Below are 25,995 nucleotides of genomic sequence, written 5' to 3' on the forward strand. Positions count from 1 at the left end.
AAATTGTGAGGGGAAAGCTAGAGGAGAGGGGGAGAGTATGGAGAACAGTAAGAAGGAGATGAGAGTGGGTGCGAGGGAGATCAGGGGATGGGCTTGGATGGGGTCACTGGGAATAGGGAGCAATCAGGAAGGAGGAGGTAGAGCTGGTGGGAATACTAGAGGGATGATAACAAGGATGGGTCAAAGAGGAGGAGGAGGACGACGGATGCTATGTTGCAGAAGAGGGGTGTTGTGAGAGCTATGGGTGAGTGGCAGATAGACCAAGTTACCCACCCTCTCCCCTAGAAAATCAATTTTTCATTGTCTGTAATGCTTTACTATTTAACTATAAAGCACAGAGATCCTGGGTATGAATAGTATGTTATGAACAAGAAGCTATTTCTATCCATTATATGTTACTGATGTACAAATTGTGTAGGGGACCCTATCCCCCTCAACTACTTTTAAGGCAAATTAATTTGTGAATCCCAAAGAGGTAAACGAACAACTTCTGTGCATTAGTCTCCACCCAAAAAAATTCTTATAAAGTTCCTTTCTATTTGTCTAAATATATTTTGCATTTCCTTTCTCTGTAGTTATTAATTGCATATATATTAACCTAACAAATGTGTATGCATATCTTTTTCCTTACATTGTCAGTACTGGGTTGAGAATTTAAGTATGTGGCTGTTTTATGCATTATTATTTTTTGCTGGCTGGGTTGATGCTGACTAACAACGTTGCAAAAAGAATACAGACTGTCCACTTTCACTTTTGTTCTCAGCTGTGCATTTTTTCTTCCCTTTACTTCCCATTGGCCCTCTAAGCCTGTCTTTTCTGAAATATTTTTTGTTTTATTTCAGGTTACCATTGGTCAACTCTATTCAACCCAGAAACTTGTTATTGAGAGTCCAGAAAACACAGAGATAATCTGATCATCTAGCACCGTTGGACCATCGTCAGCATTCTGTAGTGCTGCACATTGATAGCATATCCAATATAGTGTGTATGCACCCTGCCTGAGTTTGAAAAACTTATCGGTATAGTAAAAGATAAAGCTTTTGAGATGCTCAGTTTTTGGCACCAAAACAGTCTAGAATTTCTCTTCTCATGGTTCATGCACTAAAATGTACTGCTAAGCCTACAATAGCGTGTAATGTATTCCTAATATCCCCCTTGCTAGTATTTCATGTGTAATGAGACTGTTTCTTGGCCTTATTTGACAATAAAATTCCATGAACCGAATACTTGTAATCAGATATTTTCTTCTCCCAGTGATCTTGCAACTTACCTGGCTCATAAAGGATACCAATTATATTTCAACCAATGATACAATTGTTTAAAATTACTTTTTACATTGAGCCCCAGTTCATATGGAAATATGCAGCCTACAGTGAATAAACTAAATAGCTGAATTTGTATGGACTTGGTGTGGGTAAGTTCTTGTTAAATAATTTATTCATTAAAGCCATGTGAAATTTAATGGAGGCCTTTAAGTAAAACAAGATATTTTGTTATATCCTGGACTTCAACACTTACAAATATCAAAGGTTAGATTGTGTGTTTTCATTTAAAGAGCATTCTCTGTAAATTTCATAATTGTCAGACAAACCTCACTAATTTTTATTTTGTTAATGTGCAACTCAAACTTTCCTGGAAGCTTACCAGTCTTATCTCACTTCTCAGTGAATAGCTCAGTAATAGAATTTTAGCCTCATGTTACTGAGACTTCAGAACTTTTAAAATAAAATTTCATCACTGTTCCTTATTTTAATATACTAAACTGCAACTGGCAAAAGGAACAAAGCATATTTTCCTGTACAAAAATTTTGTATATTACCCTTATTACAGATACTTGCAAAGTTAGATAATTGAGTGTGAATGGTGAGGTTGGTATATTTAATTCAGAATGCATACAAATATTTTCTCATTTCTGTTGAGCGTGCAAGTCTCTACACGCTGGCTCAGTGTCTCATGCCTGCTCTGCAGGGACTATCTCCAGAGGCTGAAGGCAGTTCAGTCTTTATGCCCATTCAGTACTGGATCCAGTGAAACTCCCAAGGAGGTTGCTTACTGCATTCTATTCATCTACACTTACTTACAGTAATGCCACAAAAAAGTAATTTTTAAAAACAGCTATTTGTTAAACTGAATAAATATAGGCAATAGCAAACAGACATTTCTAAAGCTTTCTGTAATTATCTAGGGGCCTCATTCAATGCCCACATTGAGTAGCATATTGAAAGAGGTGGGGTTTCTTAAGAGATTCTCCTAAGCCACCAACTCAGTAGCTTCACCTTAAGATTCCTCTTTCTTGCAATGTTCCTGAGCTCTGCAAGAGAGAAAATTCCTGAAATGTTTTTTTTTTTATTTGAAAAGTAAATTACACCTGTTAAGACAGTGTGCTAAACAAGAATTTAATCTTTTTTAAAAATCAAGTTTTATTCGGTTCAGTGCTCTGAGTTCACTACTTACGTTTTCCACTAGAATGTACAGAAAAATTACTCAGTTTAAAGCTTCAGCACAATGTACATCAAGAGCTTCACATGAAGTAGTCAGAACTTTAAACTAGGACAATGCCTGTAACTTTTAAAGAAGCTGCATTTGTGGAGGCAAAGGGGCATACTTTCTTTTTCTTTTGTAAACTAAAGAGAGAGTATCAAACTGAAATGACAGAACTAAGCAATGAACATATGTAAGTGATTAATTCAGAAGTACTAATTCCCAAAACTTATTCATTTATAAATATTGTAGAATTATTTGTAGAATTACCTGACTTTTAATAATATAGCATTCTATTAAGTATGGAAAGAGTATGCAAAATAAAGTGCCACTACTGTATTTAAGACTACAAAACTGCCTTAACACTGCTTTTCACATGGAAAGCAGATACTGTAGTATTTCTCCATTTGTTAGGTACATAAATACAGCAAATAGATCACTTTGCTACAGCATTAATAGATTTTTTTTAACTAGGCAGAATGCCATGGACTGCAGTTTAAAAACAAGGCACTAACACTTTAAAATCCTAAAATACACCTAACCAAGCTAATTAGAACATTAGCATTGATGGTAAAAGGACAAGCGGGGAAAAGATTTACGTGCCACTAAAGCATTTAATAGCATTAAGATGTTAATTTTATGTTTTCTTCAAATAAATTTTACAGAAGAAAATAATGGCAGGTCTAGCAATTTGCATTTGCTAATAAAAATTATACAAGTGTCTTCTGCGAGACACAGTACAGATACATTTATAATGTTACTTCAACCCTTCCAAGTGTATGTTTACACTGCAATTAAAATCCACAGATGGCCCATGCCAGCCAAATTGGAGTCACAGAACTCGTGGTAAGGGTCTTTTTAATTGCATTGTAGACATTCTGGCTTACTGGAGCCCGGGCTCCAGGACCCTGTGAGGTGGGAGGGTCCCATATCTCGGGCTGCAGCCCAAACTTCTACACCGCAATTAAACAGCACCTTACCCCAAACCCTGTGAGCCCAAGTCAGCTGACACGGGCCAGCCGCAATATAGATATACCTTATGTCTCTTATTACCAGTCAGATTTTCCTAAGCCTGCAAAGGGCACTTGTAGTTTTAAGGATGCATATTGTACATATGATATGCCAATTGAAAACAACATTAACAGAGCGGAGGCCTGTGTGCATAGAAACGTGTAATACAAAGTAGGTTGAGAAGGCTCATTTTATTTTCTCATTTGAGGAATCAGTTACATAAGACTTCAAGAAGTTATCCCTGGGCTTCTTATACAGCATGACTACATTGCTTAGTTTCTAAGCTTACCTAAGGAGACTGTTCAAGCCTTAAGCACTAACCAACTTCAGTTATATAAAAGATATAAAAATACTTTATTTAATAAGGTGCAAAGTTAGAAAATGAAATAATCTAGTACAATGATTACTTGTAAATTGCAACACAATTAGTGCACTTAAGGATGCTCCTTGGAGCGGGTGTCGACAACAGGAATGTCTGTTTCCCTACTGATGCACAGTATGTGTATCTTCTATTAATATGAATGATAGTAGCATGTGCAAATCTGTTACACATGACTGGAACAAGAGACCCATTAATATTCTCTGTTAATGCATGATGATTAGTATTGCATTTGTTGAGATAACATATTCTCTGTATATAAAAACTATTGTCAAATACTGTATGAAAGTAATCCTATCAACTATGGAATGAAAATGTGCTACTGTACTTCACTTGGCTCTTTAAAATGATGGAATATGGAAGGAAAACCTAGTATAAATTACACTGCTCATTTAAAAATACCCTTTTTATATATTCTATTTTCACTAGTTATCCATGAAATTGTTTACTGGATTTTTGTCTGAGCAATGTAAACAATATAAATATGAACATTGTCAGTAAAAGGAATCCCAGTGATTTAATTTAATGTCCCCCTATTCTAAAAGGGATATTTGTTTCTGATTTACAGCAGAGGAAAATGTTAAGAACTCTTACTAATTCTGTGATAATTCTTAAAATTACCTAGTAAGATACTAATTTTTGTAGTATTACACTGAAAGATCATTTGCTTCACACGTTTACCTTCAGCTTTCCCTGATCTCAGCAACCTTTGACTTTATTGATTTGGAAATGATGTGGCTCAGTTATCATGCTCCAAAATTTGGCTCTTTACATATATCAAAGGTCAAATAAGAGCTTTTAATAGAAAAATGCAAACAATATTCTGAAAGAGAGCAGAAGGCAATCTCTGAACTTCCCTAACATGATAACTGTCTAAAGCAGTGCTACTCAAAGTGGTGGTCCGCGAGCCATTGGCTGCCGGTCTGCGCGCACATTGGGAAAAACAATTGCCTGTCCCCCACATCAGATAGCTTGAGAAGCACTGGTCTCAAGGACAGGCAGTTCTAAAACCCTGTTGACATCTGATTAGACAATCTTGCTTCATTTAAAAAGAAAAGGAGTACTAGTGGCACCTTAGAGACTAACCAATTTATTTGAGCATAAGCTTAAGTGAGCTGTAGCTCACGAAAGCTCATGCTCAAATAAATTGGTTAGTCTCTAAGGTGCCACAAGTCCTCCTTTTCTTTTTGCGAATACAGACTAACACAGCTGCTACTCTGAAACCAACCATTACTACATTTAGAGGATCAATTTTAAAGCCTGGAAATACTAGCGGTATGGCCACGGTAAGGTGAAGCAGACCTGAGGTTACATACAAATGTTTTTACTTGCTGATCACATACACTGTTCTTGTTTAAACAAGCCATCAACATAGAGATGTTAAACTGACACTGCTCTAGCAAAACTGTACCAACTATTTCTAGCCTAATGCATGTCATTAACAGCATTACTTGTGCCTCCTAACATGTAAGACACACAGGACAGTATGTTTTTGTGGAAGGCTGGAAGCACCAGCTCCACAGCATGCTTCCCGCCACACGCCCACACCTCCTTAACACTTTGCAGAAGCACCTCCACTAACTTCTGGCAAGGACCTCCATTTCTCCACATGTATGTAGGACAGAATTGAGAGGGAATGGCTAACCTCAGAAAGTTCCCCTGCTCACTCAATAGATATCTAGGGTGAAATCCTGGCCTCATTTAAGTCAGTGGCAAAATGCCCAAAATTGACTGAAATGGTGCAGAATTTCACTCTTAGAGTGCATATTAATGCTACAGGAAGCAGCATTAGCACTTGTGAGATCCACCTAGGGGGTACTACTGTGCAGCCACAGGGAAGGAAGAGAGGAGGGAGGAACCATGCTGCCTGGAACAGATGGCTAGCAGGGCAGCTGAATCTCCATAGATCTTGGGAGAGCCATTAATTTAGGGCAGCTACCCCACTGGCCATTGCAGTGGAAGAAAAGAATTCTTTCACCCACTTAGAACATGTTGCTTTTTTCTTCTACATATAAAAAAAAAATTTTTTTAAAGGGAGGGGGAAATGTGGGCCATAGTTATTCAATCTGAGGGGAAAAGGGGAAATAAATCCACTTTCTCCTTAAAATGAACATATTCCACTAATCTAAAGAAAAGATTTGGAGTGCTTAGATACCACAGTGGTAGGTGCTTTTGAAATATCTAGTAGATTCCATAGGTTGATGAAATATTAATATTTTAGAGGAAATGCATCTTCCTATTCTACTTATCTATGCTATTTTTAAACCTCCTAAGTACTGCAGTATTCTGAGGGAGAATTTGGGGGTTAAATTATGCATTCAAATGATTACTGTTCTACATCCAGAATAAGAGAACTATGAAGACCTGTGAGGAATTTCTTTTGAAAAAAAGTACATAAAATATTTATACCAGCCTTTGGAAATTCTGCTCGCTAAGAACAAGCTTTTTTTTTTTTTTTTTTTATAAACAGACAAGTATTGAAGGTCTTTCATTATCGTGCTAAAGGGCAGGCAAATACATTTTGTACTTGGACAGGTGAATTTTCATGACAATTTCGTATTACCATAGACCTGCATTGGGTAGCAATTTTCAAGTAGACCAAACAGGTAATCAGATTTTAACTAAGAATTCTGGTCCAGATCATCTCCACTACCTTCATTCAATACACTGGTCCAGCTCCAGGTCCCACTAATGTAAACAAGAGCAGAATCCAGCCTTTAGAGTTCAGATTGAAAGCCCAGGCCTTTCAAAATTGATACTTTAAAAGGTAGCAGGTGTAAGTTACATGCAGACCTTGACAGCACTAAACTATGTTTAACTTCATAATATCTTTCTGAAATTCCTACCCTTCTATCAACCCATCTTAATCATGTATACCCTCTTGATCATGTATAACTATTAGAAGTTTCCTACTGAGTGTATTTAAATATACAAATAACGAACAATAAATGTTTCCTATATGCTGCAAAAATCAAATTGCTTAAACCAAATTTAACGTGCATTAAGTTTGGTTTCCTTCATGCCCACGCAATTTAATCTGACCTTTAAAAAAAAAAAAAAAAAACACCCAGATCACTATTTGTTGTTTTACAAATGTCTATAAAAGCCTTTGGTTATATTTCTTCCTTTAATCCTCGAAAACCTTGTCTAATCCACAGGGACCATAGAAATCTGCACATACAGTACTGTAGATTCACAGAACTGGAGTTTTTCCAAACATTCTTACAACCTCTAAGAGTTCATGTTTTCAATTAGTTTTTTAGAAAATCTTCACATACTGCAACAGATATCTTATGGTGATACAGTGTGTTGACATTGACATATTGACATTTAAGCCCAATTACCATTTTGCTTAGTCTCACCATCAGAGTTTATGGTGTTAGAAATATTTGATTTTTACTAAATATACCTATCCAGTCTGAACTTATTACATATACCAGTAGCAGTAACGTCCAGGGATTATGCATAGGTTCTAGCACTCAGACTCAGAGTCTAACTCTGTTTTTGACACTGACTTCTTGGGCAATCTTTGGCAAGTCACTATATCTCTGTAGGCCTCAGTTACCTCATCTGTGAGAATCATAATCATAGAATATCAGGGTTGGAAGGGACCTCAGGAGGTCATCTAGTCCAACCCCCTGCTCAAAAGCAGGACCAATCCCCAATTAAATCATCCCAGCCAGGGCTTTGTCAAGCCTGACCTTAAAAACTTCCAGGGAAGGAGATTCCACCACCTCCCTAGGCAACGCATTCCAGTGTTTCACCACCCTCCTAGTGAAAAAGTTTTTCCTAATATCCAACCTACACCTCCCCCACTGCAGCTTGAGACCATTACTCCTTGTCCTGTCCTCTTCTACCACTGAGAATAGTTTAGAACCATCCTCTCTGGAACCACCTCTCAGGTAGTTGAAAGCAGCTATCAAATCCTCCCTCATTCTTCTCTTCTGCAGACTAAACAATCCCAGTTCCCTCAGCCTCTCCTCATAAGTCATGTGTTCCAGACCCCTAATCATTTTTGTTGCCCTTCGCTGGACTCTTTCCAATTTATCCACATCCTTCTTGTAGTGTGGGGCCCAAAACTGGACACAGTACTCCAGATGAGGCCTCACCAATGTCGAATAGAGGGGGAGTATTTCCTCTTCAAAGTAGCTGCTCGGATTTAGCCAATCCATGTCAGCAAAGAGCTGTGTGATACAGCCTGGCAACAGGAAGAAACTGATCAGAACATCCAGGCTAGAAAGTGAATGGGAAATGTTCTGTACCTGGACAGAAACTATCTTTGCCCTGGGGTGGTGAAGCTAGGCAGCACTCCCTGGCTTAAAGGGGTTTCCAGTTTTGTTGAATGGCTTTCCACACCCCACTATAAAAATTGTTCCAACGCCTCTGCCTTTGTCGGTTTCACATTTGGAGATAGGGGAGGCCCTCCAGGGGAAACGGAGAGACTGCTCCCATCTAAATCCCCTAGGATTTGCAGAGACTCATGCTGATGCAGTCTTTGAAAAGTGCTTTGAAATCTACAGCTGAAAGTTGTGCAACATACTGTCTTGCTGAAAATTGAGCATGTGTGACTCATTAGAGAGAGACAGTCCCCATCCTATTTTTACTTTCAAAAAAAGCATTTTTGCTTTATTATTGAAAAAAGCGTCTTGTCTATTGTCAAAGCAGGAGAAGGATTTTTTTTTAAAGTAGTAGTGGTAGCAAGATTGTAGGTAGGTACAGATATGCTAGCTGTAATTTAAAAAGTACTTTTAAATATTTAGTATTTTAGTCTTGGAGAACAGTGCTTCTCACGTCTTGAAGTTTTAGACTACTTGGCTGGGAGGAGAGGGGGGGATTTTTACTCTAAAGGTGACCAGCAAAGGTAAAAGTTAGCTTTCTTGAGTTGGTTCTTTATGACGTTTAGAGGAAGACAAAAAAGTTCTTCGCTTTTTGTTTTAAACAGTTACACAGTCTACCCTGTTTTTCCTGAAAGGCTATATGGCTGACTGGACAACTGGTGAGCTCATAATATCACATATACCATCGATATAAAACATCATTAATTTAGAGGGTAAGTGATTTTTATTCATACTTTTAAAATGCTTGTTAAATATCTATAACTCATTCAGCACCCTACTGCTTTACTTGGGAGTTGAGACAGTTCCCAATCTGTATCTGGGATGCCAGCAAAACCAGGGAAGAACAGATCAAGAATACCTATCTTTTCCTATTTGAATAAGTATAAGGTATGGGATGTTAAGTTAGTGTTCTGGAAAGTTCTGACATTTTGGAGACCAACTCTGAAAATCTTTGTCAGAGTCTGTTGCATACCAGAGAACATTCTGGCCTGTTGCGAATAATCTTGCCCTGACAGCAGGATTCTCTGACATACCAGCTACCATCTCTGCTCTCTCCCACCCTCCCTCCCTCCCTCAGCATAGGCTAGATTTGACCTTTAATAGTTTAAAAAATATATATATTTTTATTTTTTTATGCTGTAATTCAGCAAAGAATTGGGCTCAATACTTTTAACATCATACCTCAGCTATAATAGCATACATTTCAAGTACTAACAATCTAATGTTTTATGTCTTTGCCATCTTAACAAACTAAATCAGCTCACATTTTCCCATGTAGTATCCTGTTTATACTACATATTTTTATAAAAATGTAATGTATCGGGGACAGTAAACCATTTCACTGTTTTCCTTTTTAAAATATATGGACTCTGTGCATATTTGGGGGGGGGCGGGTAATACATAACTTGTAGAATTACTACTGGGATTTCTTTTTCAGTTTATATTTATACAACTTACTGTGTACAACCTCAAACACAGTACTGTATCACAATAATATAGGTCAAGTTGAGTAATGAAACGTTCAAGTAATCAATTTTCAATGGAATTGTGTTTTCGTTATGCTAAAAAGGCCTCATACACACTGAAAATCTAATGTGTCATGGCAGGTGCTTACAATATTGTAGTGCCCTAACATAGGTGAACCATGATTTAGTCCTGTGGCTCAGACAGGATTAAACCATGTTTTAGCCATCACCCTGAATGCTGCTTACAGACCTGCAAAGTCCAAGGTTATAGTGTGATTCACTAACAAAGTCTGACCCTGTCTACAATGCAAAATCAAACTGTGTTTTAACCTTTAGAGGGCACGATCACATTGTAATTGAGTATTCCATTAAATTAGCTTTCTATAATGTAGACAAGCCTTGGAGCATCTAGTTCTATAAATTACAGCTCCATGCACTTAAACAACTTATATCAGTCATCTAAATGTAAAAAGTTGTACTTTTCCATGCTACTTATCTTGTTACACTGCTTAGATGTTAGCGAATGGGGTCTCTTACAAATGTGTACTGACAAATGACACTTAGAACACATGCTTTCATACTAAACAAAATAAGGTACTATAAACACCTACAGAAATGTGGTTATAAATATAGCATGAAGAGGGTTGAAGGAAACCATTTATTTTCACTCATTAGTGAGGACCATGGAAAACTAAGACCTGACTCTACTTCATAAAATCATTCCTCAGGTAGTGATCTCTAACAAATATTTACCCATGCCAAATTGTACAAAAATCCATCATACTATTGAAAATTTCACATCTGTGTGATGTAGTTAGGTCAACCTAACCGACTCTGTAGGCACAGCAAGATTGACAGCAGAATTGTTCTGTCAACCTACCTAGCGCCTCTCGAGGGTGGTGGATTTACTACAGCAACAGAAACTCCTTCCTTCACTATAGTGCTACGGAGGTGTAACAGCAGTTGTGCTGCTCTAGTACTGGTAACGTAGACATACCATTAGAAAAACCATCACTATTTAAAATTTCTAGATCTTTCATTAAGAGGAAAAAGCAACTCGTGTATGTGTGTGGCAAGACTCTGTTTTAACAAAGATTAGCCAGAGTTACACATGAACTTTATAAAAAAAAGGCTGTGGTAGGTGGGAAGTGCATTAGCCATTGAACAATGTTAAAGAGCACTAACTTACAAGGAAAGAAGGATATTTTCCATCATTCAGGGCCTCCAAAACTACAGCAAAGATGGGACACTCAAGTAAACCAGAAAGTGCTCACACTCATGAAAATTATATTATGGACTCCATTAAATTAAAAATAAAGTGGAAGACTGCTGTCTTATTATGTTGCTTTTGGAAGGGGGTGAAAGAATTAGGCCCCTTGTTTGAATGTGTGAAGAGTACTGACTGAACTTAAGCCTTTAAATTCCTCCACGCTCTGGCAAAGACATATGTGCTTGACTTTAAGTGCTTGAGTAGCCTCACTGACTAATCACATGAGTAAAGTTAAGCATAAGAACAGCCATACTGGGTCAGACCAATAGTCCATCTAACCCAGTATCCTCCTTTCGACAGCGGCCAATGCCATGTGTGTCGGAGGGGATGAACTGAATAGGCAATCATCAAGTGATCCATCCTGTCATCCACTCCCAGCTTCTGACAATCAGAGGCTAGGGACAGCCACAGTGTGGAATGGCCATTGATGGACCTATTGTCCATGAACTTATCCAATTCTTTTTTGAACCCATGTGTTCGTAGAATCAAAACTTAAGAATTATGGGGGTTGGCGACTGACCCTCGCCCAGTTCTCCCTCTCAAAAAAGAGCTGGATTTCTGCAACTCATAATAATAAGTCAGTTTTTGCCTACATCTGTCCCTGTTTCTAGGAAATGCCTACATACCCATAAAAGGGAAAGTGCGTGCATTATCTGTCAGTCCAAAGACCTAATGCATAACATAGCACAGTCACAACACTGGATTTAAAGTTCTCTCCTTAAATTCAGTGTATTAAATAGGAAACTTCACATAAGGCACCACCATCAAGTTAGAGAATTTTTTTTTTTAAATAAATCACAAAAATTTTGTTTCCAGTTCTCTTTAAACAACTTTAAAGAGAAAAGTCTATGTGAGGCAACTGTGCTGATTTCTTGCAGCTCTTGAGAGTTCATTTCCTTTACAAAAATGGTGAACTAACAATACCGGAACTAACAGGTCAGACCTAGCTTTTTCTACAACTTTAAGGCTGACGGTAGGAGGTCCCAAAATAAGCCACATTCCAATGGGAGGCTCAGAAACCAGTGACTATGCAGCAAGGTCTCCCCAGGAAAATGGTGCAGGGTTGTTCCAGGGTGCGAGTACAGGGGATGGGACACTGCAGTGGTATCTGACAGCTAAGGCTTGGCTTGGCACAGCGTGTTTGCCTTCTGGGTTCAAGGGCAGGACATTCATAGCCGGCTGCTTGTTACCCCACCCCACTCATCTTAGGCTCGGCACAATGGGTGGCCGGCCGGCCCCAGGCTCCCTGGAAGGCGCTGGCTGACTGGCGGCTTGTTTGCCCCCAAGCTAAGCTCAGAGTAGGGCGCTGCTTTTGCCCCCAAGCTGAGTAATGCTGGTCTGCTCCCAGGCTAAGCTGAAGGCAGGGGCTGCCCCAGGCTGGGTAGTGCTGGTGTGGTTCACGGCTGGCCCGGGCGGCGCTCAATAGAGGGGCCCGGTGGGGTCGCCGTGGCCGGGGTCTGTGCTGGGCGCTGCGGGGAGCCCCCCGGGGGCGGGGCGGCAGCAGCGCAGGGTGTAGTTGCTGCCCCCGTTGTTGTCCCAGTACTCGCCCTGCTGGCTGCGGTAGCAGACGGCGAAGTGCACGGCGGAGCCCTCCTGCAGGCCGGGCGGGGTGCACAGGCTGAAGTGGAAGCGCTCGGTAGGGGGGTCGCTCCCTTCGGGGCTGGGCAGGGGCAGGGCCGCGGCGTCCAGGAAGGAGAGCCACTCGTTGAAGGTGTAGCGCACCGTCACCTCCTTGGGGCCCGGGCAGCTCAGCACCCGCACGGTGCCCCGCACGTCCAGGTCCCCCGCGGGGCGGCCCAGGCGCTCCAGGCACACCCGCTCCCGCCGCAGCCGCTCGGCCGCCGCCAGCTCCCCGGCGGGCTGGAAGTCGGGCACCAGCTGCAGGGGAGGCGGCGGGCGGCCCCCGCAGCCCAGGCCGAGCGCGGCGCTGAATCCCTCCAGGGGCAGGCGCCGCAGGCGGGAGAGCACGGCGGGCGGCACCTGCGGGTCTTCCGCCGCGCTGAAGTGCTTCACGCTGGCCAGGTTCAGCCCCAGCGAGTCCGCGAACTGCACCCGCTTCTTGCACTTGGTGCAGCAGCCCCCGCTGCCCTCCTCCGGCGGCTGGAAGAGCCGGGCGGCCGCCAGGCTCGGGCTAGCGGGCAGCGACAGGGACCGCCCGCCGCGGCGGCGCAGCCCCAGCAGCAGCTCTCCATCCCCCGGCGGGGGAGAGGCTCCGGCCCGCTCCGGCTCGCCCCAAGGCTCCTGCAGAGGCAGCGCAGCCGCCGCCGCCGCCGCCCCTTCTTGCTCTTGCTCTGCGGAGCTGCCTCGCCAGGGGTCCCGCGGGAGCAGCCGCGCCGTCCCCTCTTGCTGGCGGCTCCCGAAAGGCGCTAGCATTTGCTCCAAGCCCAGCAGTCCGGAGTCCCGGCCTTCCATGGCATGTCGCCCCCCCTCCTCCTCCTCCTCCCCCCCGGGAGGCGCTGCTGGCGCAGGAGGGCGCCCGACCCCCCCCCCTCTCCCGGCCGGGGCTTGCTCTGGCTAAGGCGGTGGGGTCACTTTATCCCCTTTGCCTTGCGGCGGAGTCATGGTGGGGGGCGCGCCCCTGTCCCCTGTGGGCTCGGGGCGGACGCTCGGGAGAAATCAAGTGGCGGGCTGCCAGCCACGTCCCCAGCCCTGCCAGAGCCAGGGGGCGAAGGAGCAGAGCGGACCCCGCGCCGCGGACGGGCTCGGAGAAGTTTCCATGCGTTGAGTGTTTGGCCGACCACGCCCCCCTCGGCGGGAGGCGCTTGCCCGCCCATCCGCGGCTTCCGAGCCAGTGGAGGGCCCTGCCGTTCGTCTCCAGGGCAGCAGCTACAGGAGGAGTCCAAAAGTGGTAGCAGAGCGAGCGAGAGAGAGGAGAGTCCTAGCGGGAAGCGGCTGCCACCGCATTTTCCCTGCAGGGCCCTGAGATGTCGTGTGGTTTGCTTACTGCCCCCAAGCACGAGCCCCTCTAGAGCTGCCAGGGTCAACCAGCAGTGCCTTTCACCCCCTGTAGCGGCAATGCTATTCTCCTTTTCATTGCAGTGCCTTAGGCCAGGGGTTTGTGTAGCCCTGGGGGTAGCCGGTCTTATCGGGATATTTGGCTAGTTTTACAAGGGGCTACATAAAAAGCCCTAGCGAAGTCACTGCAAACTAAAACTTCACACAAACAATGGCTTGTTTATACTGCTCTATATACTATACACTGAAATGTGAGTACAATATTTATATTCTAATTGATTTATAATTATATGGTAAAAATGAGAAAGTAAGCACTTTTTCAGTAATAGGGTGCTGTGACACTTCTATATTTTTATGTCTGAGTTTGTAAGCAAGTAGTTTTTAAGTGAGGTGAAACTTGGGGGTATGTAAGACAAATCAGACTCCTGAAAGGGGTACAGAAATCTGGAAAGGTTAAGAGCCACTGGCCTAGGCCATTGCCTGTATAAAACCAGGGCACAGTGGTCCAAGCTACCCCATAGTTAGTCTCACATTCTAACTGCCAGATTTGATACTTCAGGGAATCTATGATGCTACCATAGAGAAGGCAAAAGTAATTTAAGCCCTGGTTGTGCAACAGGCTCTCTGCATAGGTGATTGACCTCAATAAATGCAGCAGGTACTTGGCAAAGACATTAAAGGTGTCTTGGCAAAAAGAGATTTAAAGGTGTCCCTTTTTTGCTTGTGTGATACACAAAGGCCTGGGGGGAGGGGTTTGCTGTTACTGCTTTTTAAAGTTTTTACTTCAGATTTTTTTAATGTAGAAATATCAGGATGGATACATCTAGTCTTCCTGGCTTTGCAGAGAACTCACTGGGGATGTTAATTCGGATCTTTCTGCTGGTCTTAATTGAAGACAGTGTTGAATCTTTAAAAAAAACTTTTTTGTCATCAGGCCATTTGAATAAAATAGAAACAGAATCAAAACATTTTAAACAGATTTCCCACTTCTGTTAAGCTGTGGAACTTAACTTCTGTTCCACAGATTTCACTTCTGTGGAACACTGTCAGAATCCTGCCAGTTCTCCACTAATGCTTGTGCCAAAATTTTTCAAAAGTGGCCTTTGATTTTGGGTGCCCAGCTGGAGATCTCTTTGGCCTGATTTTCAAAAGTGCTGCGCCCTTGCAGGTCCAGTTGAAGTCTGTGTGAGTAGCAGGTGATTCGCGTGCTGTCAACTTTTACCATTGTATCACAGGTCTCATATTTGTTGTTTTTCTTTTATAGGCCTGTGATTATATGAGAACCTCTCCTCTCATAATTAAAGAGAGAAACTTGAAAACAAGAACCCTGAAGTCTCAAAAACCCAAACAATCAAAATAAAAAGAATCCCAAATGTATTATTCTTTTAACGTCTCATGATTTTTAAGCCACACATTACTTTTTTTTTCCCCTCAGACTCGTGAAGATGCACAGGCCCCTTTTGAAAGTCTAGTAATAGTGTTTTCTAAGTTTATAATGTAAAAAAAAAAAAAACACACAGAAAAAAGTTTGATTTCAGCAAAAACAGTGCAGTACCCTATAGGCCATTTTTAGCTGAATGTTGCATGTTAAATGACAGCACCATAATGAGGACTTGATTAGGATTTTTGGAGTCAATGCCCTTGCATGTCTGAGAAGTTTTCCAAAATTAAACAGGTACTTAGTACACATTACAGCTGTCGTCTTTAGATAGTTCTGTTGGTGAAAGTACAATTCCTCTCCTTCACTCCACCTTTTTCAGGACAGAGAAACTAGAAATCCACATGCAAGGAACATCGCTTTCTGGAGATTTAGGTTTTCGCAATGGATTTCTGTCATCAAGGTAATTTTCTGAAGAAATTAAGATGTATTTTTAATTAAATTTCATTTCAGTTGCAAAAATAACCTTCCAAAGGTGAACTGAATCATAGAATATTAGGGTTGGAAGGGACCTCAGGAGATCATCTAGTCCAACCCCCTGCTCAAAGCAGGACCGATCCCCAATTAAATCATCCCAGCCAGGGCTTTGTCAAGCCTGACCTTAAAAACTTTTAAGGAAGGAGATTCCACCACCTCCCTAGGTAACGCATTTCAGGTAGTTGAAAGCAGCTATCAAATCCTCCCTCATTCTTCTCTTCCGTAGGCTAAACATCCCCAGTTCCCTCAGCCTCTCCTCATAACTCATGTGTTCCAGTCCCCTAATCATTTTTGTTGCCCTCTGCTGGACTCTTTCCAATTTTTCCACATCCTTCTTATAGTGTGGGGCCCAAAACTGGACACAGTACTCCAGATGAGGCCTCACCAGTGTCGAATAGAGGGGAATGATCACGTCCCTCAATCACGTCCCTCGATCTGCTGCCCCTACAATGGTATACACCCATTGGCCTTCTTGGCAACAAGGGCACACTGTTGACTCATATCCAGCTTCTCATCCACTGTAACCCCTAGGTCCTTTTCTGCAGAACTGCTGCCGAACCATTCAGTCTCTAGTCTGTAGCGGTGCATTGGATTCTTCCTTCTTAAGTGCAGGACTCTGCCCTTGTCCTTGTTGAACCTCATCAGATTTCTTTTGGCCCAATCCTCCAATTTGTCTAGGTCCCTCTGTATCCTATCCCTACCCTCCAGCGTATCTACCTCTCCTCCCAGTTTCGTGTCATCTGCAAACTTGCTGAGGGTGCAATCCACACCATCCTCCAGATCATTTATGAAGATATTGAACAAAACCGGCCCCAGGACCGATCCTTGGGGCACTCCACTTGATACCGGCTGCCAACTAGACATGGAGCCATTGATCACTACCCGTTGAGCCCGACAATCTAGCCAGCTTTCTATCCACCTTATAGTCCATTTATCCAGTCCATACTTCTTTAACTTGCTGGCAAGAATACTGTGGGAGACAGTGTCAAAAGCTTTGCTAAAGTCAAGGAACAACACATCCACTGCTTTCCCTTCATGCACAGAGCCAGTTATCTCATCATAGAAGGCAATTAGATTAGTCAGGCATGACTTGCCCTTGGTGAATCCATGCGGACTGTTCCTGATCACTTTCCTCTCCGCTAAGTGCTTCAGAATTGATTCCTTGAGGACCTGCTCCATGATTTTTCCAGGGACTGAGGTGAGGCTGACTGGCCTGTAGTTCCCAGGATCCTCCTCCTTCCCTTTTTTAAAGATGGGCACTACATTAGCCTTTTTCCAGTCGTCTGGGACTTCCCCTGATCGCCATGAGTTTTCAAAGATAATGGCCAATGGCTCTGCAATCACATCCGCCAACTCCTTTAGCACTCTCGGATGCAACGCATCTGGCCCCATGGACTTGTGCACGTCCAGCTTTTCTAAATAGTCCCGATGAGATACAGTTCTACTGTGTGGGCATCCCATCTCCCAGAGAGGGGCAAACTGCTCCCATTCATCTCATCTGGTGTTAAAGATAAATGGATGCCAATGAAATATTAACTCTCTTAGGAGCAGTCATCTAGCATGGCTAGATAGTTCATTCATTTGAACAGATATTTCCACAAGAATAAGGGTGCAAGCTTGTGCTATTGAAGATTAGAACCACTAATGTTAAGATAACAGTTATTTAAAATTTCCCAGTAACCTGATTCCTTTTGTAACTTCTGTCATTGTAATCAGCTTTTACCAGTAACTAGTTCTGGAGCATGCAAGAAAGAAACTAATTCTCAGCCTAGTCTTGTGTGATATACAGGAACTGGTTCAGAGAATAACTAGGAAAACAGATGGTCACTGTTGCTCAGGATACATTGTTTGACTATCATGGATTAGAATGGGAGTCAGCAATGGACAACACCGTAACACATAAGAGTGGAATCTTTTCTTCTGAAACGCTGATAAACTTACAAATAGTCTGAAGGGCAAACTAAAATACCTGAAATGGCTAGTTTAAGTCATATTGGTGCAAATACCAGTCTGCACCAATGCAATTTAGTTACCCGAAGGATTTTTACCAGTGTACTACCTGTGCAACTACAGTGTAGTTACACCATTGAAAATGTCTATAATTAAGACACACCTTTATACCCTGATCCTGAAAACACTTTGAGACATGCTTAACTTTACACACTTAAGAAGTCCCTTTTAAGTCAATGGAATAACTCTTGTGCATAAAGTTAAGCACATATGTAAATGCTTGCAGGATTGGGGCCTAATCCATAGACTCTATCTGAAGGCTATTCAGAAACACTATATTAGAGGCAGTGCTAGTGTGTATGCTGAAGAGCAAAACCAAAGTAACAAGGAGTGAATAAAATGTGGCTAAATAATGAGGTATGAAATATCATAACTCTTGGATACTATACATATATTCAGTAAGGTCAGATCAACATAGCTTCTGTAAGGCTAACTTTGTGCTGGTTTAATATGTTAGAGTTCTCTGAAAGAGACGCGTAAATAAAATACTGGCTCCATGTGTTGGAATTTTCAAACAGCTTTTGACAAGGTCTCCCAAGAAAGGGAGACTTTTTCTGGGGAAAACACAGGATAAAGGAGAAAATCATATTGCAATGTTGCCAACTCTCACAGTATTTGATGTTTTTTTCTTAAAATTCCAGCTTCTGGAGTCATGTGATAACGTAAGACTCTCAGCTTTCATTTTTAAACAAAAGTACATTTCTAGATATCATGGTTATGGAGAAAAGTTCTAAACCATTATCTTTAAAGATTCAAATAACAAAAGGCAAATAAAAAGATCCCCAAATTATTATATACTTTTTAAACCTCAAGATTTAAGCCAATCTCATGATCTTTGGGGGTCCTGGCTCATGATTTTTGAACACTTGGAGTTGACAATATTGTATTGTGGGTAAAACTACATCTGCTAATCTGAGTAAAGGAAAATTAATAGAGGTTGGGAAGATAATGGTGAACCCTAAGAAAAATTTTATAATAATAATAATAATGCTATTTAATATTTATAATAGTGCTTTATAAATTAAAAATTCTGTACAGAGTACCTAATCCTCAGAATACCACTGTGAATCAAAAAAGTATTATCCCATTTTAGAGACGGTGAGATCCACAAAGATACTTAGGCGCCCAGATTTTGCTGCCAAAATCTCTGGGTTTTTTTGGGCTCCACTGCAATCCAGAAAACTCCTGTCAAACCCTATAGGCGCCCAAGTTTTCAGGGTAAAAGTTCCCCCAGTGCCTATGAGCATGTGCCCTGCTTCCTTACTGTAATTGTCCAGATGTCTATCTCCCCCTAAGCCGCAGAGCGATTCACAAACCGGGGGGAAAACAGACACTCCTCTGCCTAAGTCACATGCTGGGCCAGATCCGGTAAATGTGTTCAGAGGCCACCTATTGGTATGGGTTTCATTCACAATCTGGCCACTAGAGGAGGTAGTGGTGGCAATACTTATAACTTTAACTTTTAGCCCAATGGCTAGAACACTTGCCAGGAATGTTGAAGATACAGGTTCAATTCTCCCCGCTCTGCCAGGGGGTCTCCTACCTCTTAGGAGAGTGCTCCAACCAATGAGATATGGAATAGTTTGATTTGAGACTTCCTCAGTATCTCCCGTTGAAGTGTTCCACCATGAATAAATAATGAAAGACCGGTTTGAGGAGGTGGACTGGATTCTGGGTTTCCCATTTTCCAAGTGGGTTCCTTAACCACAGGACTACAGTCTTTCTCTCTGTTTGGCCCAATGACTGTTCCCCTGTGGATAAATACTTAAATGCTCATTTGTGGATCTGTGTCTGGACCTACCTCCCTAACTCCTCATCTTATGCTTATTCCACAAAAGCATTCTGCTTCCCCTGCACTACGTGTTACTTACTATGTTTGTTAATGAAGGAGCGGTGAAATTTGCTGATCACAAAAAACTATTTAGATGAGTAAAAAAATAGAGAGGATTGTAGGAAAAACCTCCAGAAAAATCTAACCAAACGCAGGATAGCATAACAGCAGCTGAATTTTAATTTTGATAAATGCAGGGTAATGCATATTGAAATGAATAATGTATATTTCTCCTAATAGTATCCCCTTGACTGTAGTAAATTGATCTGCAAAGAGGATTGCCGTTCATAAGAATTCTGTGCAAGCAGTAGGAATGAATATTGGATCAAAATCCATTTAAGCATTAAATCAGGTAGTTATGGAGATCTTGGGAATTTAAAAATTCTGAGGGCCGGCTAAATTGTTTGTTAGTATTCCCAAAGCAGGTGAAGTTTGAACTCTTAAGTGTAAGGGTTATATCCTCAGCTGGTTTAAATTGTCACAGCTGCTACAGCTATGAGGATCTGCCCCCAGGCCTTTAATATGTTCTCTATTCAAAACATTTACAAATGGACTCTTTGAAATAAAAGTTTTAAAAGTGATAGTTCACAAGAATAGATCGTTCAAGAGCATAACCAGATCTGATCAATGTTTTTTCAAAGCCTACGCTTTCATCAAATTATTTTTGTAAAATCTTTGTTTCAGCTGGAGAATTTTTGTCATTGGAGGTGACTCATTTTGGTCTATTATATGAACAATGTCATGGAGAGGCAATAGCAATGAGGGTTGCACTATGGAGTTTGAGAGGAAGAAGAGTCTTATGATTAATGAACTGGACTGAGTCTCAGGTGATCTTGATTCAGTTCCTGCCTCTGCTTCAGACTTTGGGCAAGTCATTTATCTGGCAGTGCCTCAGTTTTCCATCTGTAACATGGCAATAGCAAGATTTCCTTTGTCTTATCTGTTTAGGCCCTGATCCTGCAAACACTTAATTACATACTTCACTTGAAGCATGATTCAGAACAGTTTACCCATCCCCTCCCTCTTTGTAAGTGAAATATAAAAAACCCTAATTCTTTTGCATTTTTAAAGTCTCATTGGCAACTATTATCTGTTCTTGGAAGAAACAAACTTAGTACTTTATGGCCCTGATTCAGCAAAGAATGTAAGCAACTGATTACCTTTAATACACTAAACACAGTGGGAAAATTCATGTGCTTAAGTGCAGTGCTGAACCATGGCCTTTGAAATTAAAAAACTTAAATTGGCTTATTTGGAAAATATTTGCAAACTAAGCCCCCGAATCCTCCAAACACTAAGGCACATGCTTAACTTTACTACCGTGAAGTAGGCCCACTGAAGTTAGGGATCAGGACTTAATGTTTTTTTGTCTCCCTCTGTCGGCCCAACCAAATCACTCACCCTTACAAAACTTGACGCACTGGCAGTGCATTGTGACGTTTTCTCTTGACTGCTCCACTTTTCTTGTTCAGGGATAGTAAAAATATATCCAGTTCTCCATCAGTGAATCCAATGGAGAAAAGAAAATAATCTGAAAGTATTAAAGTGGGATAGGGGATTTCAGTGGGACCTAGCCATTGTGTTATAGTAAATTACTTAGTGGTTTTATTGCCAGCCTATTCAGTTGAAACGTTATATAATAGTATCTTGCAATATTTACTGTTGCACTGGGAGGGGAGAGGGAATCAATAAACTTTGTGGGGGGAAAGTCTGGTAAACTTGCCTTAAGAGGGAAAATAATCTATAAACCGTGGAGGGCGGGGTGTCTGGTAAACTTGCTTTAAGAAGCCCTTTTACGATTGGAGGGATGGACTCAAAATATCATATTCACTTCACCTTTCATTTATCTTATTGCCTGAATGACTGTGTCTCTTTTTCAAGACAAAGCTTATTTTGGTTTAAGACAAACAATGGAGAATAGAAACGGCCTGTCAATTGTCTGGAGTGGCTTCAGTTAATTCCCTCATACTGTAGCCATCTCAGGGCTAACGTGTACCATACATTTTATTCCAGACAACAGAATGAAGGTAATTTATGTACTGATAGTAGGAAAATATGAGAAGTTCTTTCATTTCAGAACTGTCACTAGGGATTCTATTTTCACTAGCCCAAGATGTTTGATTTCTGAATCAGTTACATTATTCCATGAAAGTAAAACTTTGTTGCAGATGCCCTGTCCAGAGGCCCAATCCTTTGGGAGGCAGCACTGCTGATGGATGTGTGGTTTAACAAACAGATAAATCTGTTTGGATCAGTAACCACCACATGGACACAAAAGGAAGACAAAATTGTTTGTCTGCAGTCATCCAGCTTCAAATCCCTGGAGAAGGGATGAGCTATATCTAGACTGGAAAATTAAATTTGCTTACTCAGTTGCCACTGATTCAGATAACCATCCAATTTAATCAGGAGTCAATTCAAGCAGCCTGTTGATTGTTCCTCTATAACCATTTCAATCATGGCTTCAATCTCCACATCCTAGATTGACAGATTTCCCAGCAGTCCCAAGGAAGGTATTCTATTAATAAACATACAGGTTACAAAGACTCAAATCTCTTCAGTGACCTCACCAATTCCCCCCTCACATCTTGTCTAAGGAAATCCCTAATGACAGAGGCTTATCAGAAAACATTAATGAGTTATAACTATTGTGTAATATTAACATACATATGAGAGAAGTCCTGGTGAAGTGTATGTGTGTGTGTGTGTGTGTATATATAGAGAGAGAGACATCAGCAGTTTGTGCCCAGAATGAATATTCAAATCTGACTTCAAATTCTTCCCACATCTCACTTCAGATTCTTCCAGGATTAGTTCTGAATTGTTTTTTTATCCATATTTAACTAAGTCTTGGGACTTCAACTTTGAAGATGTATGCTTTTGCATTAAGCTGGTTTTTCAGAGATAAAATTGTGTCATGAATAATCTTGGTTTTCAGGACAGCTAATTTTAACAGATCTGTCATTCCTATGTAGATGGCATGTTGGGATATTAATATCCTCTTAAATTATTTAAAAACTATTAATGCTTCATGTCCTATGGGAATGTTGTCTGCAAAGCTAGCATCTTAGGGTTTCAGTTTTATCAGTTTGTGAGGATTTCCAAGTATTGGATGTAAAGATTCCATCAGGTTATGAGTTTCTGCTATATTGCAGTATAAAACCTGTATCACAGAACTTTCCAGGTTATACTGTTTGATTAGAGATTGTTTAAATATCTGTGTATTCCTTCCTGTTTTGAAGCTTACACAGAGAAAGTTTATTAGAACATTTTCTTATTTTTAAACTAGCTTTCTTCTCTGTTAAGCAAAATTGAATAGCTCTAATCCATAAAGGCAAAGATTAGATTTGTTCTTGAAGAAGCAGGTATTGAACTTAAAAAGTGTTCAATATGCCTTAAGAGGAATAGCAGTAACTGTTACAGTTTCCAAAGGGACTGAGAGGGGTTTAATTTGAATTTCTGCCAGATGTTCAGGAGACAAAACCTGTCATAAATTTTACTGGAGACCTTCAGACAATGGCAGAAATCTCTCATCCTTTAGGGCTGCCAAGTATTATGAAGTGTTCCATCCCATCTTTATGTAGTGACTCACATTAGCAATGATGTATGAGAAATGGAGATACTTTGAATTTATGAATATTCTATTTCTCTGATTCATGGCAATGATTGCATTTCCCATAATGATGTGGTGATTCTAAATCTTCTGTTATTTGTGCCATGTATGTGGCAATAGGGCAAAGAATCTCTTAATTTTGGGTGAAATCCTGACCCTATTGAAATCCAGTGGGATTTCTCCTTATATGTCTTGCACAGAACTGAGCATACTGTTTGTGATGAACAAATACATAATAAAAAAGGGAATTATCACATTATCCTTTGTTTCCCAAAAACAGTGTGCAAAAGATTCCAAGCACTTTGGGGGAAATTAAACTGAGGACAAAGTTCGACTGAAATTTAACAAAAATACCTTTTGCACAGATCTTAATTTCACTACAATTTTGTGCATATTTGGATTATTTTAGAGGTGTTAAGTTGCAGTTTTATGCATACGTGTTTTGGGAGATATTGATTTAAACTTTTCCATGTATGTAGCATATTAAAAACCTTAATTGGTTAAGTCATGCTTGTCAGACTTTTCAATCAGCTAATGTGGTTGTGGACAGAGCAGTATCTATGTAAAAATGACTCCTTCTGGTGGAGATTTGCAGCTGTGTTCATGAAGTTCTGTGCAAGTAGCAGGAGCCTTTGAAAAGGACATAGCTCTATGACAAGGTCTGTAGAGTGATTGGCAAGAAAAAATATACTTAATTACTGAAAAAATGTTTTCAGCATAGGATATTTTTTTAAAAAGGCTGATTTCTGGCATACTGTCACAGAGCCACATCCATTTCAAAGGCTCCCACTATTTACAAAGAACAGCAGCCATGGTAGTGGAACACTTTGAAGTAGAAACTACCTGCTGAGTCAGACAGCTCGGGGCAGAGCATCAAAGAGGGGTGTGTTTGGACTCCAAGCATCTTGAACATTCAGTTACTTATTTTTAAAGATATCATCTTCACCACACACCCCACCCCTCAATGAAGTTGGAGGTAGAATTTTGGATAGATTAATGGGTTTACATAGCCCGCATCCTGAGGAGAGTATTGGGATATATATGGGAGAAGATTTATTGTCGGTAGCCCATACATTTCTAATGTGCAAAGAATTTGACTGATTCTGGCAATAGACTATCATTGTGATTCTCTCCAGCAATAGATTGATTCTAAGCAGATTCTAACCCCAGAAGCTTAGCGGTGTCCAGAAGCTCAGCAATCACAGTACTCAATCCTGACCCAATTCTATCCACAAATGTCACTCTTTTCCTTGATGCCTATCTCTAATTGGCCCCTTATCCCAGTCCAATTCTCCTCATGTAGGCAGTCCCAGTCTCCATTCATCAGACTTCTCATCACAGTCCCAGTCTCCTTGCCCAGCAAGTCCTAGCCTAACCCTTCCAGACTCCTAGTCACCATCTCCCTGTCCTCATCTCCTTGCCAAGCCGCTCCCAGTGCCCACTCCCTGCTCCTCATCTGATTTGTCTCTCTCCCTCCTAACCTGCAGTCAATCCTCCTGCCTGCCTTCCCCATTCCCATTGGCTCCCATTCCCCACTGACTGAACCATTTTAGCTGAAATTTTCCAAACAAAATCATCATAAGGCAGACACCCACCATGGAAAATTTTTCCCCAAAGGTTAAAGTTTGCGAAGTAATAAGCAACTGAAAACAGGGTCTATAATGGGAAGTATTGGACAATCGTAATAATAGGTTGTGCTACCAGTCCCACCTATAACAACTCATTTAATAGAATCATAGAATATCAGGGTTGGAAGGGACCTCAGGGCGTCCTCTAGTCCAACCCCCTGCTCAAAGCAGGACCAATCCCCAATTAAATCATCCCAGCCAGGGCTTTGTCAAGCCTGACCTTAAAAAATCCTGACCTTTCTATCATAGTACCACTGAAGGTCCCCCATCACAGGTAAGGCCCCTATTGTACTAGGCGCTATACAAACAAATAATACTAAGACAGCCCTTCCCTCAAAGAAGGGACAAAATAGCACTAAATCCCGTCATCAGAAAAATAACTCACTGAGCAAAAGTATATTCAATTAGGTGGCCCTTCAACGTTGTCCTGCCTAGGTGCAAGGAAATTGGCTCAATGAGCTGAAGTTGTTCTTTTACACTCAGCGAAATTTAGGCAGTTTGATTTAGGAGGCTTAAGTGTAAGGGCGTGAAGCTGGTAGGAGGGGTCATGAAGTAATAAAGCAGCCAAAAAGAGCATTCAAAACCCCCTAAACTAGTGTAGAAAATTACACCACTAACTTAGGCAAAAATGCCCTTGCACTCTTATTTACCCAAGTTGGGGGGAAAGGGCCATACAATTGCCAGGCAGATGCTTGCTATATAGAAGAAAATGATTGTAAAGAAATATTTTAATGTATGTAATATATATTAAATATCACAAACATGTCACTTTGGGAGAATAATAAAAATAGACAATGTCTATCTATAGATATATATTGTGTATATATAAACTATATGAATTCATAGCCATCTGTTTTGTTAAATGTATTATGCAGTACATATATATAGGAACCTGGTTTATTTAGTATTCAGTTTATTTTTTCGTTACTTTGTTTGGTTAAATGGTTAAGTGGGAAAAACATAGAACTGAGAATCAGAAGACCTGTGTTTCATCCCCTGATCTGCCGGTGACATGCTGTTTAACTCTGGGCAAGTCACTTCACCTTTATATACTTCAGTTTTCCCATTTGTAAAATGGAGATAATGTTACCTTTACAAA

General features: G+C 41.0%; 3 protein-coding genes across 7 annotated transcripts in view; 2 read left to right on the forward strand and 1 right to left on the reverse strand.

The window, feature by feature from the left end:
* LYRM4 (LYR motif containing 4) overlaps nt 1–1,224 on the forward strand; it is a 146,299-nt gene extending 145,075 nt beyond the window's left edge. For all 3 annotated transcript variants that reach the window (XR_012157341.2, XR_012157342.2, XM_073332140.2), the window contains one exon: nt 843–1,224. Coding sequence is in view for 1 of the 3 variants with exons in the window: in XM_073332140.2 (XP_073188241.1) it covers nt 843–914 (72 nt within the window). In the remaining 2 variants the exon portion in view is untranslated. The remainder of the gene's footprint in view (nt 1–842) is intronic.
* Nucleotides 1,225–1,308: 84 nt separating this feature from the next.
* Nucleotides 1,309–25,995, forward strand: part of RPP40 (ribonuclease P/MRP subunit p40) — a 58,632-nt gene continuing 33,945 nt past the window's right edge. The window contains exons 1-3 of one of the 3 annotated variants that reach the window (XM_073332135.1): nt 1,309–1,414; nt 8,814–8,921; nt 15,660–15,740. The gene's annotated coding sequence lies outside the window, so the exon portion shown is untranslated. Of the gene's footprint in view, nt 1,415–8,813; nt 8,922–12,484; nt 12,581–13,368; nt 14,151–15,659; nt 15,741–25,995 lie in introns of those variants that run through there. The other 2 variants (XM_073332136.1, XM_073332138.1) reach the window with 2 other exon arrangements.
* On the reverse strand, nt 9,282–13,410 carry PPP1R3G (protein phosphatase 1 regulatory subunit 3G). Its single transcript, XM_073332139.1, has one exon. The coding sequence runs from the start codon at nt 13,354–13,356 to the stop codon at nt 12,364–12,366; it is 993 nt and encodes a 330-aa protein (XP_073188240.1). The 5' UTR covers nt 13,357–13,410; the 3' UTR covers nt 9,282–12,363.

Source organism: Lepidochelys kempii, chromosome 2, assembly GCF_965140285.1.
Source record: "Lepidochelys kempii isolate rLepKem1 chromosome 2, rLepKem1.hap1, whole genome shotgun sequence".
NCBI classification, from domain to species: Eukaryota; Metazoa; Chordata; order Testudines; family Cheloniidae; genus Lepidochelys; species Lepidochelys kempii.

Excerpts from the sequence above, each read along its gene's own strand:
- PPP1R3G (XM_073332139.1), bottom strand. The coding sequence starts at position 13,356 with ATGGAAGGCCGGGACTCCGGACTGCTGGGCTTGGAGCAAATGCTAGCG.